Below are 16,362 nucleotides of genomic sequence, written 5' to 3'. Positions count from 1 at the left end.
AAACACATGGTAAGGTTCCTAACTTTTTTCTCAGTGAACTGTTTAGTCCTTCCGTCTGTTTGTTAGATTTTTTTACCGTTTATGACTTCAGAAATGACGAAATTACCCTTTACTATTTACCTTCAAACTTCAGAAGAGGAAATCCAATTTAGAAGAAGCTATTTGTATGGAGAATAAGAAAAAGAACCGATACAATGCTTACGAATTTGAACGATTAAGAAGAAAATCAAGAAAAAGAACATTCAAAATTGATTTCAGATGCATTAGAGTTTAAAGGAAAGGAAAATAAAGGAAAAGAAGAACGCAAATCCAAATTGACTAACAGAATCTTCATGAGAGTCTAACGGCAGGGACTAAACAGTTCACTGAGAAAAACGTTAGGGACTTTACCATGTGTTTTTGAAAATATAGGGACTAAACAGTGTGTTTTATCAAAATATAGGGACTAATAAATTAATTACCCTAAAAAAAAACCACAAACTGTTACAATTAACCTAAATTAAAGCTAAAACATTCTAAAAATAACGATGAGAACACTATAAAAAATGAAAACTTAAATAGCTTCAACTATGCATGTAATTTTAAACTCCTCAATTTCATCTCAATCAAATCTTTCATTTTTATATTTATTTATAGATGCAAGCTATGGTTACCATGAATATATAAAAATTACAGTCAAATACTCGATAAATTAATAACATCTTTAAAATAATAATTTCATCTGGTCCCGACTTGGACCAGATCACTAATTTTATACTCGATAAATTAATAACCTCTATAAATTAATAAAATTTCATGGTCCCAACATTATTAATTTATAGAGGTTTTACTGTACTCCTACATTTCTTTTGATGAGAAAAATTTAAATGATGTTGTCATAAATGTTATGGCATAATAGAAGAAATTCATATATTGGGCAGAATAAGGAAGCTCTCATATACAATACAGCCCCCTAATATCAACGAAATAGAAGATTTGAACACACATACAAGCCAAAGCCAGAGTTAATCCTTTGGTATGCTTTCTGTCAAGGCATGCACAGCTCTCAAGCCCTGATAAACCAAAACAATGAATGCTATTATTAGGACATGAATTGTTTTGCTTTGCACCATCAAACATAATCCTTTTCTTAACATCCTTCTGCATAAACACACCACTACTGCACCACCAAAACAATCAAATGCCCGTTCTGTGCAAAAGGACAAAACTCAATTGAACAATTGCTTAGGCTTTCTACATTCAGATCATCAATACAGAAAACGTATTAAAACAAATCAGTCTCACGCATTCATGCCCTACTAGGATGTAATACAATACATGCATAATATTTCTTTTTCATACAGTATTTCATTTGTTCTTTTCTAGGTGTTTGTTCTACTCCAAAGGAAATCAAATCTCTATCTCTTGAGACTGAGAGATTGATTATTTAGATTGGTCGAATAAATACTAGGCTCAAGAAATCATAAACTTTACCAGTTCTATGTACCAGACATCCATATTGCATACAATTGTGTCAAGTCCTGAAAACACAAATCAATAGTTAGCAGCAAACAACAAAATGAAAAAGAAATCCATGATAAAAATAATCTGCAGAGGACTTACCATGATGTCCTTCCCTTCTTATCAGGTATCACAAATTTTTACAGCAAAGAGCCCTCCCTCACAACTGTCTCTACCTCAAACACCTTGACCACAAAATGATAACAACTTTACCTGTTATCCTTTATCACACTACTCCATATGTGCTAGTATTACCAAGCCTAATGCACAAAATGATACCACCAGCAGTCATGCTTTCTCCCCTCGGGAGACAAACACACACTACCATCAATTGTATATATTTAAATACTAACTACAAATACCAAGCCTCCAAAAAAGGTTTTCAGTTTTCCACCCAGTCCAAAATTCAAATTATATATGTTCTTTGGAACAGGTAAATAAGCATCTCCAGTGGAAATAACCAGAGCCACAAATATGAGATTGGATAAAAGAAAGCACATTATGTTAGTTTCGTTCAAGACTTCTGCATCAACCCACAGTCGAAGAAAATGCATGAAATCAAATGTCAGCAAGGCACAAGTAGCATGAACATATTCACATAGCAAAGAAAAAAATTACAAACTGTTACTTGCAAGTATACAGAATAAGTACATCCTCCAGTCTTTAGGTCAAATTGAGACATCCCATTGGTACACGGGGTGAAAGATCACAAGGATCCTTTAGTCCAAAAAAAGGGAAGAAGCCAAAGATAAGTACAGACTGAATGGCTAAGCATATCTAGAGCCCATTGAAACATCATGATAGCACACTCTTGCGTTGCAGCACCATTAAATAATTAGATAAGGACCCGTGCACGCGCCTTCAACCAAGTGACCAATGTCCATGACTATATAAAATGTTGCAAATGGGTATCTTGACTCATCCTAATAGACAAGAGGTCTAAATCTTGGCTCATAAACAGGCAATTCGATTGGAAGTTAGTGCACAGGTATTTGTAATAGATGCTTTGTGTTGCGACAATAAAGAATATTTTGCATACAGACTCCCAATGATGTTGCGTGTCATTTTGGCTCAAGCAGATGATCCCTTCTCAAAAAGGGCCATTAGTCCTGAAGATTGTCTTCTAGGTAAGTACAAGGGCACAATTATAACACCAATGGCACCCGAGGCCGACATGACTTCAATTGTTCATGAAACAGTTCGACCATAGCAAACAGATGCGATATAAAGGTTTTTTGCCCATTTCTCCTGCAGTAAATCAAAGTAAATGAATCGTACTCATATGTAATAGAATTTTATTTTATTTTATTTTTTGCATACACAGCATAAATAGGAAGAAGAGAAACTGAAAGATGAACCTTGACATGTGTACTAGGAAAAGCAGAAGTTCGAAGAGTCTCTTGGGTTTCATCTGTTGGTTTTTTTCGGGGAATGCTGAGAACAAATGCAGCCTGGTCTGATGTTGCTGCTGTTGAAGTAATGCGATAACCAATATCCCACCTCCTATGAATTCCTTCACTGGGATATAGAAAATCCAGTTCCACAACCTAAAATTTGGGACAAGAAGGAAAAAAAGATGACATAAATTCTCTTGAAGAAAAGCAAATAAATGTGGAGGTTTAAAAAGTCAATTAGACCTGGTCAGAAAAACCAGCACCACGAGACATAACAATTGCCCATCTAGATCCTGCAGTAGCCATGGAAGTAACATAAAAGCCCTCTCTCCATTTCTTATTGATCCACTTGAAAGGGAATGAATCACTGACTTTATATGACTGCTGTAAATATTGGGTCCCTGAAATTAAAGTGAGTCAATAACTGCAACAAGTAGAAGCTAAAACCAAAGAATTGCTAAGAATATCTAAGACTAACCCTTTGACATCACAACCAATGAGCTTCCATTATTAGCTCCTGCAATTGCACTGATGTAGTAATTCTTCTCCCACTGGTCCATTATCCATTCCTTCAAAAACACCGAAAATACATACAAGACTACTCATTGACTAACAAATATAGAATCATGTTTTGACAATGACATAATTTGCTTTGCTTTGCAGATTAAAGCAGTCCAATTAGAAAAATGCAGAGCCACAAACAACAGTTATCAGATCTGGACCAAATTACCCAGGGAATAGAACCCACAATAGTGTCTGATCCAGTTGGTAAAAATAACCCTTCTTATTGCAAAGCCTTTTAGTCCTAATCACCTGGCCGATTTATGGATGATCTTGTCCACCCTTGGGTCTATGGCGCCCTTATTTGCTGATTCGGTACACTTCAAATTTGATCAAGAATGCAAAGTGGATTTTATTTGAAATTTGCCAAATCAGCAAATAAGGATCTCAGAAGCCTAAACCTGATAAGTTCAGGGTGCCAAACAGCAAAAGTTTACAAGTTCAGGTGTGTGATAGGTACAAGTATAAGTACATAATGCCAAACAGCAAAATGTTTTAGGTGAGTAATTATGTATTAAGCCATTTATCTTTTGCAGCCTATAAGGCTTGCCGTTTGACATACAATCTAGCAGGCTGCAGATACATGAACCCTTGTTCAGAATATTGTAAACTGAAGTAAAAGTTCCAGATGATGATGTACAACTAATCATATTAAAACGGAGGGCTTAAGTTTTAATAGAAATTTTTATTACTTGTATATTTTGAGTCACTCATGAAATCTGTAGAAGACTTCCAATTTCTTGTTTGTATTTTGCATAGTGTTGAAATATGCATTTAATTTATTTGTAATAACCTTGGTTGAATATTGACCCTTTACTCTCAAATTCTAACAGACAGTTCGAAGGCTCGGGCCTTATTAAAAAACTAAGCTTGGAACACACAACTAGAATGTTGGATCAAGACCGACCTTGTGAAGAAAGTAAGGTGAAAGCTCGTAAGTTTGAGCAGTAAAGCCGGTGCCAGCATCCATAATTAAGGCCCATAAGTTTGAGCATGAAGCCACACTGCTGATAAATAACCCATCCTCGTTTCCTTTCTCTATGTGTTGCGAAAGCCTCATATCAGCCACATTATAGTGGTATCTACAACAAGAGAAAAGGTAAAAGAATTCTGTCATGTGCTCAAGACTGAGCTCAATGTCCAATTTTAAAATGCATACCTCTGTTTCATTGGCCGACGAGCATTGTAAACACTGATCCACTGAGTTGCAGGCATCCCCATCCGAACCTTCTTTTTCGGTTGTTCATCTTCTTCCTCCTCCATTGTTAATCGTCCTCTCTTATGTCCAACCTGATATATAAGCTTCAAGTCAAAAGAAACAAATGTTAAAACAATGAAGATAATAGAACATAAAATTAACAATTAGTCAACAATACATATATACACAAAAACCGAAGTTACCTTCAGCGCACCATCAGTGTTTATCGGCCTAATATCTGGATTGGGACCAACAATCCCATCGAAAAGGGAGATATATTTGGCATAGTTAGGATCCTCATCAAACTTTAAATTAACTACATACTCAACAAACTGTCGGAAAGGCTGAGGGCAGAAGCAACACAAAGTCTCTGGAGAAGTGGCCATCTTCTTTTTGCAAACTAAGAATCCCTTATTCTCCCCCTACAGGACATGCCAAAGTCAGTATCATTTCAAAAATCAATAAAAAGACACATCAATTGCAAAATCTACAAACCTGATATCCTTGCCATGGCAATCGACCACGGAGAAGAAAAATAAGCGTGTAGGCAAGAGACTCCAAATCATCTCTTCTACTGCCGGTTCTACCAAGATGAGCATGAACACTGGCATACCGCACTGTTCCTCTGCAACCAAGTGATTATACAGCACAAAAATAAGTCAAAACAGAGAAGAGTTGATATGACCATCTCCCAGAACAATCTTAAGCTGCCTCATTGGTCAAATAAAACCACAATATCCATTTTACCTGAAAACATCTGGACGTTGATCATAATCAACATGCAGGCCAGTCGAACTATCTCGCCACCTGGTTGCTGCAGATTTAAATAGGCAAAAAAGTTTACCAATCATCAGCAGTCTCAAAAGGTGCCACAATGGAGAAGATAAAACATCAATTTACCTAATCCAAGGTCAACAAGAAACAGTTTTTTCTCTTCAGGAGTTCCTGGAGGCCCAAGCAAAAAGTTCTCAGGCTTTACATCCCCGTGCACATATCTGCCAGATGATCAGAAACAACTCTATTATACATCATATCCTTCTATGAAGAGATAGGAGATGACAAGAGATAACAAGAACTCAAATTTGCAGCCAACCAATTTGAGTTAATTAACAGGAAATCAAATTTGAATTGGGCATAGAATGCACATGTCAACTAAAGAACCATCAACAGCAATCCAAACATTTACTAATAAGCTCTACATAATGGAAATCTTTAATGAGAAAACACATACCAAGATGGTATTTTTGTCGTATTCTTCAACAAATAGTTTACATGAGAAAAGCATAAGCAAACGAATTGATATTTATATATATATATATAAAAAGAATCACCCCTTAGAATGCATCTTCTCGAGGATAGAGATTGCTTCAATGGCAATACATGCAACCATTTCAATCGACATCCTGGAATTGGAAGTAAAGAGTTAATTCCATGAATACTTAAATAGTTAGATTTACAGGGTTAACTCAAAAAACTAAACAAAGCGTATAATTATTCCGTGCCTATTTGTAAAGGAACTCACGTATGTGAATTGTTATTCCAAACATCCCATAAACTCGGCCCAAGCATATCCATGACCTGCATTAAATAGTTAGATAATGGTTTAAAAAGCTATTACTTGAGAAATAAAACATAAGGACCCGACTAAATTACCAAATCCATCAAAACATACCATGACATAGTAGTCACCTTGTCGACCCTTATAATGAACTCGTGGCACACCATGACTGCCTCCAAGTGCACTGTAAAGACACAATAATAAGGTTATAACCTTCCATTGACAACTCCTATAAATGCAATACTGTGAAGTGAAAAAAAAAGTCGGCGAAAAAAATAAAATAAAATAAAACATGATAGGGATCTCACGTGTAAACTTGCCACTCGTAGGGCGGTCCATAATTGCATCCTTTGCTATTTCTATGCTCAAATTTCAGCGCTACCTATAAATTACACATACCATAGGCCTGTTACCAAATACAGAATCTACATCAATCACCTACCTAAGTTGCACGGACACCAGGGAACGTTGTGATATAGAGAGGATTTAGAGAAATAAGTGTGAAGGTTTTGAACATAAACCAACAAAGATCAAGTAAGCGCAGTCACTTTAGGGAGAAGTCCCACAGATAAAAAAAAGAATTGAATTGAACCTTGAAGATTTGGCAACTGATATTGCTAATATTCAAAAGATTGGTACCTTTTACATCCTAATGACTAAATGTGTGTGTATATATATATATAGGCTTCAAATGAAAAAACCTAGTTGTCTCTTCTAAGAATAGGAAAATCTTATTTCAACAAAATTACAATGGTCTTCTTTTTCTCCTTTATTTAGAAAGGGGGCTTCTTATCCCGGATTGGGTAGCTTAAGGGTTCATCAGCTTTGTAGGGACTCAAATCCTTGACGCTGACAGAGGGGGATATTTAGCCTAGCCAATTCGAAAGCTATAGGACATAAGCATTCAGACCAAGCTTCTTCACAAACTTGTACGGTCCATACTCAGCAGGGTCGAAGTCTACTGCTAGCTCCGTGCACGAGTCTTTCCTTTCCATACCATAACCTCATCTCAACATCGAAATGTAGGTCTCAGCGATGCATGTCAACCCTTTCCTTGACCTTAGCGATCCAGCTTTTAAGCTTATTCTAAACCTCTTCAGTGACCGTCTTAATTTCCTGATCCAGTTCTTGGCCGGAACATTAGTTTGCACACCATGCAGAATTGGGACCAGGTCTAACACATATTCAACACCTTCCCATAAAGAATGGCGAATGGCGAGTTTTTGGTAAACGAATGTACTGCTCGATTGTAAGCAAATTCAGCTTGTGCCACCGCAAAATCCCAAGTCTTGGGCTTGTCTTTGCAATACTCCTCAAGAGATTTCCCAAGGTTCGGTTCACTACTTCAGTTTGACCATCCGTCTGAGCGTGTGCGATGGTTCTCAATTTTAGAGAGGCATTGCCAGAAGCAATTGAGAAACCTTATATCTCAATCAAAAACAATACTCTTCAGGATTGCTTTGGAACAATCTCTCTAAAAGATAACTTGGCAATGGTCAAAGCATCATTAGTCTTTCGACATGGAAGAAAATGTGTCAATCTTTGAGAACCTATCCACCACCACTAAAACTAAATCCATTCCGCGTTGAGTTCTCGGGAGACCTAATACAAAGTCCATTGAAAGACCAATCTCGTCCTTTCTTTAAGCATTTGGTCAAATGAGCTACAATGGTGATGAAATTCTGAAGGAACCTCCGAGAAGATGGCTAACCTATGAAAGCTCTTAATCTCCCAATCTTCCGAGGTGTAGGCCCACTCCCTAATTACCCTAATCTTCTCTACGTCTACTTGGATTCATTCACCACTAATCACATACTCCAAAGAGATCAAACTAGGTAGAATGAAATGGCACTTCTTAGTGTTGGCATAGAGTTGGTTTAATCTCAATAGATTGAATACAATCCTCAAGTGCTCTTTGTGCATGTCCAGGGTTCAATTGTGAACTAAGATGTCATCAAAATAAACTAATACAAACTTACCAATGACGGAGCGTAATACCGGTTCATTAGATGCATGAATGGCTAGGTACATTAGTCAAACCAAAGAGCATAATTATCCATTCATACAAGCCATCTAGTCTTGAAAGCAATCTTCCATTTGTTGATAACTCTATTGTTTACACACATCCACCATGTTTCATCCTTCTTGCACATGGACTCGTACTTTCCCAAATTTGTCCTTTCCGCGGCAGTTCATCAACTTGTTTCTTCATAGCTTCTACTTCTTTACGATTCATACGGTAATGAAGAAGGTTCGGTAGGCCAGCGACAAGCATCAGGTCGATGTGGTGTTGAATATCCCTCATAAAGGTAATCCTAGCAACAATTCCTTAGGAAACACATCTTGAAATTCTTTGATTAGTGCCCCAACGGTCTCTTCATTAGATTTGTCGCCATCTGAGTCTAACCTTCAGCTTGATCATCAATAGGTATAGTGATTGATTTGAGGAACACTCTCTTGCAAAAGACTTTCGATTGGAGGATGTCACCAATGTAATCCTCCCTTTCTTGTCTACCTTTCCCATCAAGGTCAAAATGTATTTCATCGCATCTCTGGTGAATTTGTAGGTGTTCCTTCTCCCCGAGTGTATGGCATCTTGATCAAATTGCCATGGTCGACCCAACAGTACATGGAAAGCAACCATGTCTACCACATCGCAAATAAACCTCATCTGGATATTCCTCGACACCTTTGAGTGACTCGGAGTCACCCATAGATACATCCTATGATGTAAGGATTAGGATGGAGTTAATCTGAATCTCTGTACCGCAACCTGGCTTATGATATTCTTTTGACCATAATTATTAATGGCGCGCCTAAGGCACATGGCGCACAAGGCTCCATGCTTAGCGCCTTAACATCCTAAATTGCGGGCATAGTCGCCCTAGCGCTAACTAGGGGCGCCATTGTGCGCCAAGATACAGTTGTCGAAGGTATTTAATGTAGGTTTAAATTCACTAGGTGCACTATTTAGGGTTCTTTAAACTATTTAATGTAGGTTTAAATACAAGTAGCCAACGGGAGAGAATTGTGGAATTTGAACTTCGAAGAGCAAAGGTACTCTTCTTTCTTTCTTTGTTTATATTTTTCTTTTTCTTCTAGTATCATAAACTTCTTTGTATCATTCATAATAAGCTTCTTATTTCTCTATTTCGTTTTTTTCTTTTAGCTATTGAAGCATGGCTACTACCGTCGGAACATCTACTCCAACACTGGGTGAAAATACTTCTATCAACAAAAGATCTATATTGGAAATACGTCCAATTGGTGAACCCGAAGACTTATAATAAGAATAATCTAAGGTGTATTTTTTGTGATAAAATCAACAAAGGTGGCATTACTCGAGCCAAACAACACATCTTTGGAGGATTCATAAATACAAAAATTTGTAGGAAATGTCAACCTCGCGTGCATTAGAAGATTGAAGAATACATGGCGAAGAAGGCTAAATCTAGCTTTGAAAACGTAGCAATTCCAAATTTTGTGGATGTAGATGCTTTTGGTGATGAAGAAGAAGATGATATAGGTTTGCAACCAAGCTCGCAACAAGCAAGTAAGTCATAAGAAGACATCAAAAAGACCAAGACAAAAGGGTTAGTTAAATTTGTATTTTACACCTAAGGCGAAAGGGGTGGTGAAAAGTAGAAAGAATACAAAGTTGAAGCAATCAACCATAAATGATGCTTGCAAAAGAATATTGCGTAAATAGCATGTTTGGAAATTGCTCGATGGATGTATGATGTTGTAATTCCATTTAATGATGTCAATTACCCAAGCTTTCATGTTATGGTTGAGGCAATTGGGCAATATGGTACTGGTACGAAAACACCAAGTTTCCATTAAGTTTGGGTTCCTTTTCTAAATGAGGTTGTTGACGAAGTGAAAGATTCAATGAAGCCTTATCAAGCTGAATGGGACAAATATGGACGTTCTATAATGGGAGATGGTTGGATTGATAAGAGAAGTAGGACTTCGATAAACTTCTTGGTGAATTAATCTAGTGGAACCATTTTTTTTAGGGTCGATGATTCTTTCAATGCTTGATAAAGTGGTGGAACGTGTTGGAGAGAAAAATATTGTTCAAATCGTCATTGATAGAGCATATAACAATGTCAATGCAGGTTAGTTTGGAATTGTAATTTAAGATCTTTATTATTTTTATCATTTTATTAATCTCTTTTCTATAGTTTTAGTAAGTTTTTTTTACTTATGTTTGCTTTTCTTTTATAGGTAAAGGTCTAATGAGAAAGAGATTGAATTTGTATTGGACTCTTTGTGTTGCTCATTGCATTGAAGGATATAAGGAAAATGTTTAGAGTAAAAGAAACTTTGAAAACAGGCGTGAGCTTGAAATTCTGCATTTATGTCTGATCGGGTTTACTGAATATGTTGAGGCGTTTCACTAATGGAAGAGAGTTGATTAGGCCTGGTGTGACAACGTCTACGACTGCTTTTTTTGACACTTCAAAGCATTCACAATCAAAATCAAAATTTGAGTTTATGAAGAATGGACAAAAGAGGCAAAATTTGGAAAGTATTGTGTATATCTTGAAGGTATTTGGTCATTTAGTTCGTGTTCTTAGACTGATGGTGAGAAAAAGCCAGCAATTGGATATTTATGAAGCAATGGACAGGGCAAAAGAAGCTATTCAAACATCTTTTAATAACAAAGGCAAAAAGTACAAGAAAGTATTTGAGATTATAAACAGAAGATGAGAATTCCAACTTCATCAACCCTTGCATGTTGGTTGGACATTATCTTAGCCCCGAATTGTTCTACTCAAATCTAACATCCTTAATAAAGAGGTATGTAATGAGTTATTTCGATGTGTAATGAGTTTGATTCCTAGCCTTGATATACAAGACAAAATAATGAGTGAATTAAGCTTATATCACAATGCACAAGAACAATCTGAAACTCTTTTGGCTATTAGGCACCGTAAGACAAGATCTCCTCTAGTAATCATTCATGATATCTTAAGTTTTATCATATTAATTAGTTTTTAAGTACTGTGAATATTTAGGTTCTAAAACTGAAAGCTTGTTTGATGTTTATATTCTGTTTTTTAATTGTTGAGTGGTGGACAAGTTATAGTTCTTCGACTCCAAATTTGGTTGATTTTAATGTGAAAGTACTCTGTCCCACTTGTACTGCATCCAGGTGTGAGCGTAATTGGAGTATATTTGAACATGTAAGCAAGTAAAAAACACTTCTAACATATTTTAACTACAATTCTCATCATCCTTAATTTACAAATTATAGTAATATTGAATATTTTGTGTTTCAGGTTCATATCAAAAAGTGGAATAGACTTTCCCAACAGAGACTAAATGATTTGGTGCTTGTGAAGTATAATTGAGCACTTAAGCGTCCATATGATGCTCATGACCACATTGACCCTATTTCTTTAGGTGATATACATCACAGTTATTAAAGGCACATGGCACATTTAGGCACCAAGAGTCCTAGAGCCTTAGCACATAGCGCACGACGATGGCGCAAGCCAAAGCAACACAATGCACACTTAAAAAAAAAATATAAAACTATAAAATAAAAATAAAATGCAATGAATACTAAACCATGATAGTGTTCTCAATTATGAACAAATTCTAACATGCAATAAACCCCATATTCTAAATCTATTAATTCAATGGTTCAAGTAAATAGTAAATCCTAACTTCGGTAATAGCTAATTCTCATCAAAAGTCTCAAATTCATCACTAAGTGTGGTTTGTGGTGTTTATTCTTTCTTTTTCTTCCTTTTTTTCCGAGTGCTATGGGTTAATGCCTTGTTTTGTTGTAATGGTGAATATTAACCTATATTTAACTCTTTTAAAACCCTCTTTAACTCTTTAAAACCTTGTTTAAGTCTTTCCAAACCCTATTTAACTCTTTCAGAACCATCTTGGCGCTCCTTTTTATCATGTGTAGGCGCACTTAGTGCGCGCCAGAGTGAGAGCGTCTGCCATGGGAGATTGTGCGCCATGCACCATCACATCGCCATTAATAACTATGATATAGATGAACCTCATGAATAGTTGAGGGGGTAGATTGGATGACGAGAGATCGAATGATGATGAAGTCGTGTTTAAAGATGATAATCTAAATGGGATTTAATAAGTAGTGTTTGAAGATGATAATCTAAATGGGATTTAGTAAGTAAAGCTCATGGAGTTGACGAAAGTGCATATAATATTATAGGAGTAGGAAAAGGGCTAAAGTATCTTCTAGTGATCGAGGAAAAGCTTCTGCACTGTTCAAGATGAGAAAGAAGAAATTGACTTTGTTGATGAGGATGAAGAGGATCAGTTTCATGAACAGGAGTTTGATGATGAGTCATGAATTTGGAGAGTTTTGATGAGTAGGTATTAGTCAACTTAGGATTTACTATTTAGTTGAACAATTGAACTTTAGCTTTATAGTATGGAGTTTATTGCATGTTAGAATTATTTTATAATTAAGAATATTTTCAAGGTATTGATTGCATTTTTATTTTAGTTTTATAGTTTTATAATTTTTATTTTGGAAGTGCGCCTTATGTCGCTTTGGAGCACGCCATTGTTGTGCGCTTCACCAAGGCTCCAAGACCCCTAACACTTAAGTACATGTGCCTCTAATAACTATGCTCTTGACTCCCACTCCCAATGATAACATTGCATTTTATGCATTGGACTAATCGAGTTCGAAAAAGTGGATGCGTTTGGCCTTCTTCATCCCTACTCCTTCATCCCTACTCGACACTAAGGTCGAGCTACTAACTAACACAACTTGACTTTCCCCTTCTACAAATGAACACTCATGTTCGATGATGGGTTCATAGTATACTCCATCTTCTTCGTTATCATCGTCGCATCTTCCCAATAGGTTGGTGGTTCTCTGTCATAGTTAGATTCATTATGCCTAAAGCATTAGAAAGGCAAGTTACGACAACCTCCTTCAACTTTCCTTCATCCTTTGGTGTTCTTCCTCCATAGGGAGGTCCGCTAGGTTTGACATTATTCTTCCCTTATCCACCTGCTTGGGCGGATCCCTCACAAAAGAGGAACCTTCTACTCCTACTCGTCAATAACTAGAGCAATTGCTTAACTCCACCTCCGCCTTCAAAGCCAGATTTTGTGCATCCTGAACCCTCAAAATCATCAGAAGCCCAATCTTCAAAAGACCAGTACCTTTACATTCTAGGTTGCATATACACATAGTCTTCAAAAGAAAACCCTAGTTGCCTCTTCTAAGAATAGGTGTCTTCAATCATGACACTCTAAACGAGAAACTCTTGCTAAGAGCAAGCCGTTGAATAATTCTTATTCAGGTCCTTGACAAGAGGCAAAACAGATACAACTGACTGACTTGAGCGATTCGGGAAGTAACTTTAGATATCCACCTTGGCCAGATCTTCCCTTCTTGGAAGATGTCCTCATCACTTTACTTATAAAATATAAAATAATCTTCAAACGAAAACAAAAGGCTAAAACACTACTAAAGAAGAGTGTCCGTGCAACATAGTGTCAATCACCAAATAGTGGCATAGCATAGATAATAATAATAATAATAATGATAATAATAAACCTCTATAGCTCCAGCGCCGGTTCTTTCATTAGAAGGACTAACACGTCGACCGACATAAACCTGTCCAAAACCTCCTTTACCCAATTTTTTTTCTATTCTGTACATTGGAGATCCTCCAACCTGGACCTGTAGAGAATAATCAATATCAATTTAACCACTGCTTTAATAAATGCTGGAATTTCCACAATCATATACCCAATCTAATTTTACAAAATAGCCAAGGTAGCCAAGATATGTTGAGAGTTTTCTGGTAAAAAGAAAAAATAAATATAACAAGTCAAATAAATTTCTGGCTCGTTCTCTTCAATACACTCCTATCATAGAACTAATAAAATCTTCTAGGAAAAACCAAAATGAAACCCGAAAAAAACTAAAAACCTTTAAAGTCATGAACACAATGTTCTGGTTTCAAAAGTTATCCATAAATAAAACGATCAATGCTACTAATCTCACTTGCAGTTTCTTTCGTCAATCCAACAAATCCTTAACATAAAGCTAAAACATAAGAAGAAGTAGCCACACGGACAACAAAGACAAACAATTTTGGATATATACCCATGCCTCCTCCGCTACCCATTTTTCTCATTATCCAAACACGAAAACCTTCAAAAACAGAAAATGCAAACAAACAAAAGATGAAAAAAAACAGACCTTCTCAGGAAGCGGAGCGGTTCTTCCATCGTCCTCAGCGCCCAGGCCCTTGTCACCGCTGCGAACGCCGCTATCGTACTCATCCATCGTCTTCTCCGTAACCTCCTCTTTTAGACAATATTATTTATATCATCAACAACGATGGCGTTCTTTTTTTCTCTTATTCTGAGTAGTTTTCCTCTGTCGAGTATGTAAAGTGAGAGTAATGGGATTCTGATTGATGGATGTCCGATCTCTGCGTGGTCGGGTACGCAGCTCAGGCATCATAAGATGAAAGGCGAATGTGAAGGTAGTGGTAGATGTTGTGAAGGTCCATTAAGGTGCAGAGATTCATGAAGGTTCCAGAATCATCGGATGAAAATTCAATCAAAACAGTTAAACTGGGAGATAAAAAAATGGAATAGACAGTTCGAGAGAGAGAGAGAGAGAGACAATTAGGGTTTGGTAAGCGCAATTTTGGAGATCTGTGGAGGGAAATGGAAAGATGGAGATTCTATTAGTATAGAGGAGTTGTGATGTGTGAGAAGGTCTCTGATTCCTTGTTTGTTTGTTTTTTTTTTAAGTATAATAAGGCTCCCATATTTCAATGTTTTTATTTAGTGCTTATTTATTTTCTTCTCTCGTTAAGCTCATATTTATTGATAAACAGTTTTTTACAGGTGGAATTTAGTTGTAGGAAAATTTTATAATTTTTAATTCAAACAGCAAAAATATAATTTCAATAAATAACGACTTTTATAATTAAACTAGATGTTGAGAACTAACTAATTTGAAAATTATGAGTGTAATACAACAACAACAAAGTTTTAGTCCCGAAATGATTCGGGGTCGGCTAATATGAACCATCATATAAAACCGTGAAAATCAAGTCGTGTCAGCGATACAGATTCGCTCCCTCCACTCCGTCCTATCCACTACCATATTTTCCTCAATTCCCAATAAACTCATATCACTCTCGATCACCCTCCTCCAAGTTTGCTTAGGTCTTCCCCTACCCCTCACCACTACATCCCTTTGCCACTCTTCGGTTCTCCTAACCGGCGCATCAAGCGCTCTACGTCTCACATGGCCAAACCACCTTAGTCGGTTTTCTCTCATTTTATTCTCAATAGATGTGACCCCTACTTTTGTCCTAATTATTTCATTACGCACCCGGTCCTTTCTCATGTGACCACACATCCATCTCAACATACGCATCTCCGCCACCGACATCTTATGGATGTGGCAGTGTTTCACTGCCCAACACTCCGTACCATATAACAATGCTGGTCTAATTGCCGTCCGGTAGAATTTTCCCTTCAATCTATTAGGCATGCCGGGATCACAAAGGAAACCCGTAGCACTCTTCCACTTCGACCAACCAGCTTTAATCCTATGAGCAACATCTCCATCTACTTCTCCATCCGTTTGGATAATAGATCCTAAATACCGGAAGCAATCCGAGGCCTGAACAACTCTCCCATCTAGGGTGATTGTCCCTACCTCCCTACTCCTACGGCCGCTAAACTTACACTCCAAATATTCTGTCTTACTTCGACTCAACTTAAAGCCTCTAGATTCTAGAGTTTGCCTCCATAGTTCCAACTTCATCTCCACTCCTTCTTTCGTCTCATCAACCAACACAATATCATCTGCAAACAGCATGCACCATGGTATACCATCTTGAAGTGAACTTGTTAGTTCATCCATAACGATGGCAAAAAGAAATGGGCTTAGTGCGGAACCTTGATGCACTCCAATCGTAATAGGAAACTCTTCAGTCTTCCCAACACTAGTACGTACACTCGTGCATACTCCTCATACATGTCCTTTATGATGTCAATATATTTCCGCGAAATGTCTTTCCTTGTCAAGGCCCACCAAAGTACTTCCCTTGGTACCTTATCATATGCTTTCTCCCAGTCAATGAAAACCATATGCAAGTCTTTCTTCT

At 37.0% G+C, this 16,362-nt stretch overlaps 1 protein-coding gene across 1 annotated transcript; it reads right to left on the bottom strand.

Moving 5' to 3' along the window:
- Positions 1-2,080: 2,080 nt before the first annotated feature.
- Positions 2,081-14,994, bottom strand: LOC136202340 (casein kinase 1-like protein HD16). Its single transcript, XM_065992900.1, is given in 18 exon segments — positions 2,081-2,748; positions 2,859-3,047; positions 3,138-3,295; positions 3,373-3,463; positions 4,363-4,537; positions 4,615-4,757; positions 4,857-5,075; positions 5,149-5,278; positions 5,401-5,467; positions 5,554-5,648; positions 5,985-6,056; positions 6,176-6,231; positions 6,326-6,395; positions 6,520-6,593; positions 13,779-13,904; positions 14,430-14,542; positions 14,545-14,575; positions 14,577-14,994. Coding segments are annotated over 18 exon segments (1,989 nt in total). The 5' UTR covers positions 14,697-14,994; the 3' UTR covers positions 2,081-2,688.
- Positions 14,995-16,362: the final 1,368 nt, after the last annotated feature.

The sequence above is a fragment of the Euphorbia lathyris genome, chromosome 8, assembly GCF_963576675.1.
Source record: "Euphorbia lathyris chromosome 8, ddEupLath1.1, whole genome shotgun sequence".
Taxonomy (NCBI): domain Eukaryota; kingdom Viridiplantae; phylum Streptophyta; class Magnoliopsida; order Malpighiales; family Euphorbiaceae; genus Euphorbia; species Euphorbia lathyris.
The sequence above is the reverse complement of the archived record's forward strand: the minus strand, read 5'-3'. Positions and strand labels throughout refer to the sequence as shown.